The sequence below is a fragment of the Parus major genome, chromosome Z (genome assembly GCF_001522545.3).
Source record: "Parus major isolate Abel chromosome Z, Parus_major1.1, whole genome shotgun sequence".
NCBI classification, from domain to species: Eukaryota; Metazoa; Chordata; class Aves; order Passeriformes; family Paridae; genus Parus; species Parus major.
Genome location: NC_031799.1, coordinates 12,740,039 through 12,742,607, shown reverse-complemented (window position 1 = coordinate 12,742,607; position 2,569 = coordinate 12,740,039). Strand labels below are relative to the sequence as shown.

At 43.2% G+C, this 2,569-nt stretch overlaps 1 protein-coding gene across 1 annotated transcript; it reads left to right on the top strand.

Annotated features, from left to right (window-relative positions):
• Positions 1–2,569, top strand: RPL37 (ribosomal protein L37). Its single transcript, XM_015615497.1, has 4 exons — positions 1–58; positions 680–815; positions 1,102–1,186; positions 2,460–2,569. Exons 1-4 carry the CDS (start codon positions 56–58, stop codon positions 2,527–2,529), a joined length of 294 nt encoding a protein of 97 aa, XP_015470983.1. The 5' UTR covers positions 1–55; the 3' UTR covers positions 2,530–2,569.

The window sequence follows — 2,569 nt, the reverse complement described above, 5'->3', positions numbered from 1 at the left end:
GCCTTGGCGGAAGTGGGGCGGGGCGCGGCCTCTTTGGTGCTGGCGGCCGGCGAAGATGGTGAGTGCTGGGCCCGCTCGCGCGACATCCGCCGCCATCCGCCGCCATCCGCCGCTGCGCCAGGCCGAGGGCGCCGCGGGGGGAGGCCCCGCACTGTGATGGGGCCGGGGGGTGGTGGTGGTGTCGCGGCCGGGCTGGGCGCCGGGGTCGGGGGCTGGCGGCGGGCGCGGCTGCCGCGCCGGACCGGGCGAGGAGGCCGTGATGTGATCTGGGGTCGCGGGCGCTCTGGGGACTTCGCCTCGTACCTGCTGCTACTGTGGCCGAGCAGCCGGGCAATAACGTAGCAAGAGCGGGTTCGGTCGCCAAGGGTTAGTGCGGCTGCTGTGTGTGAAGTTAGTCACCTTTCGTCAGGAGAGGGAAATTTGTTATCTTAGCGTGGTAGGTGTGGGGAGAGGGGAGCCGATATAAATGTGCCGTGGTTTCTTTTACTTCAGCACGGAGGCGGGGTCACGTAAGGAATGGCGGCAATGAGACCTAAAAATGGAGGCTACTTGTAGCTGGAACTGAGTTGTCTGACGTGTTTACACGACTCGGTTTGCGCTCGGTTTTTTAAGATTTGTTATTTTAGTTTCTTGACTTGGAAATGTTAGTGATATTTCTGTGTCTTGAAATGCTTTTCAGACGAAGGGTACATCTTCGTTTGGTAAACGTCGAAATAAAACACACACCCTGTGTCGTCGATGTGGGTCCAAGGCGTACCATCTGCAAAAATCGACCTGTGGGAAATGTGGTTACCCTGCTAAGCGTAAGAGAAAGTGTAAGTCACAAACTTTTAACTGGCTCTAGTTTAAAAAAAACATGTTTCTTTTCCTTCAGTAGTTTGACTGAAGGAGAAAAATTGTTATTTTGCATTTTGAAGTTTTGTTCAAATTAATGATGATTTAACTGTATGGTAGATAATATGCAGTATTACTGCATAGAAACTGACTTAAATGATCGTCAATTTTTTTTCTTCTGTCAGCTTGAATAATTGTATAATAAAAATATAACATGTAACTAAAATTATTTGGTGCAGGTAAATAACAATAACTTACGTATTTTAGATAACTGGAGTGCAAAGGCTAAAAGACGCAACACCACTGGTACCGGTCGCATGAGGCACCTGAAAAAGGTCTACCGTCGATTCAGGTATAGCATTTCATTACACGCTTGCATGGCGTGAAACCCTGCATAGACACAACTTTCACCTGTCAAAGTTAACATTTTTATTTTTTACTAGTACCACTTAATGGGGGATGATTTATTACTTCGTGACTTAAATATGATTTATGATTTCATTACTTAAATATGAAATAATGTGCTTTATATAGTTATCTGCATTTTAGCCTCCTTTGAGGGTGAAAAAAAACTTGTAAGACAAAGGGTGAGTAAAAAGTTGCAGTGTTTCTACTAAAAGAAGGTAGTACCAGAGCACAGGTTGTTGTAATAAGAAGCCCACATCTAAAAATGCTTTGTGTGGGATTGCATCTATTTGTGATTCAGTTAAGCAGATGATTGCACTGAGGTGGAGAGTTTTATAGAGATAAGTCTCAAAATGCTCTCCATTCCCCATTTGCTCACTCAGAAAAAAGTTCAGGACATGAATAACTTCTGATCCATCTCTTTGTTTAGAGTTTAGTCAGCATTAAATGGGTATTACATCAGATCCTGAGTTGCAAGTTTCTAAGACTTGTTACAAAGCTTTTGAGTTGTACTTGGGAGGTAACGGGGGTATTGTATGATTCCCATGGAACTCTGTAGTTTCTGTTCTACACAGAAAAGCTATATGACAAATACCATATAATTCAGGAGTGCTGTCATAAAAATGTAGATTGGCTTTATTAGCAAAAGATAGGAGATTTTTAAGTCTCAGTCTTGGATGTGGTTGAGGGATCACTTCATTTGTTTTGGTTAGCACATTCTTTTCCAGTGGCAGCCATAAAACACCTTCCAGTGTGCAGCTGTAGTTTACTTTCCACTCTGTTGCTCAAGTAAAATGTCATGCAAAAGCAAGCTTAGGGCTGAAGAGTGTTCTTGGAGGCATAGAGGATTTTTGTAAGAAATAGGCTTCACTAACAGGACCTGTTTAGTTGGATTACTTTGCTTAGAGGGAATCTGAACTAAAATGTGATTTCAGCAGCTGAGCTGTATTTGCAGTGTTCACTCAAATAATGAAATCTTTCTGTTTCCAGAACTTTAATTTACTTCAACGTAAGAGTGAAAACCATACTGCTATTCAAGACAATTTTTAATAATGTGTTTCTTTTTAGAAAGGTCTGAATGGATGAACTCTGTAGCGATTTCAGTGCATTACTTAGATAAATTGAAAAAAGATAGTAAGCTTCATCTAAAACATGCCTGTCAGAAAATAACCTGGAGCAGGAATCAACTCAGAAAGTGGTAACCATATTTCTACTTGCAGGAATGGATTCCGTGAGGGAACCACACCGAAGCCCAAGAGAGCAGCTGTTGCAGCCTCCAGTTCATCTTAAAGACTCATCTGTTTGTTAAAATAAATGGTCTTATCCAGAA

Coding starts and splice junctions, on each gene's coding strand:
- RPL37 (XM_015615497.1), top strand. Junction 816..1,101: donor TGCTAAGCGTAAGAGAAAGT/GTAAGTCACAAA, acceptor TACGTATTTTAG/ATAACTGGAGTGCAAAGGCT. Junction 1,187..2,459: donor AAGGTCTACCGTCGATTCAG/GTATAGCATTTC, acceptor TTCTACTTGCAG/GAATGGATTCCGTGAGGGAA.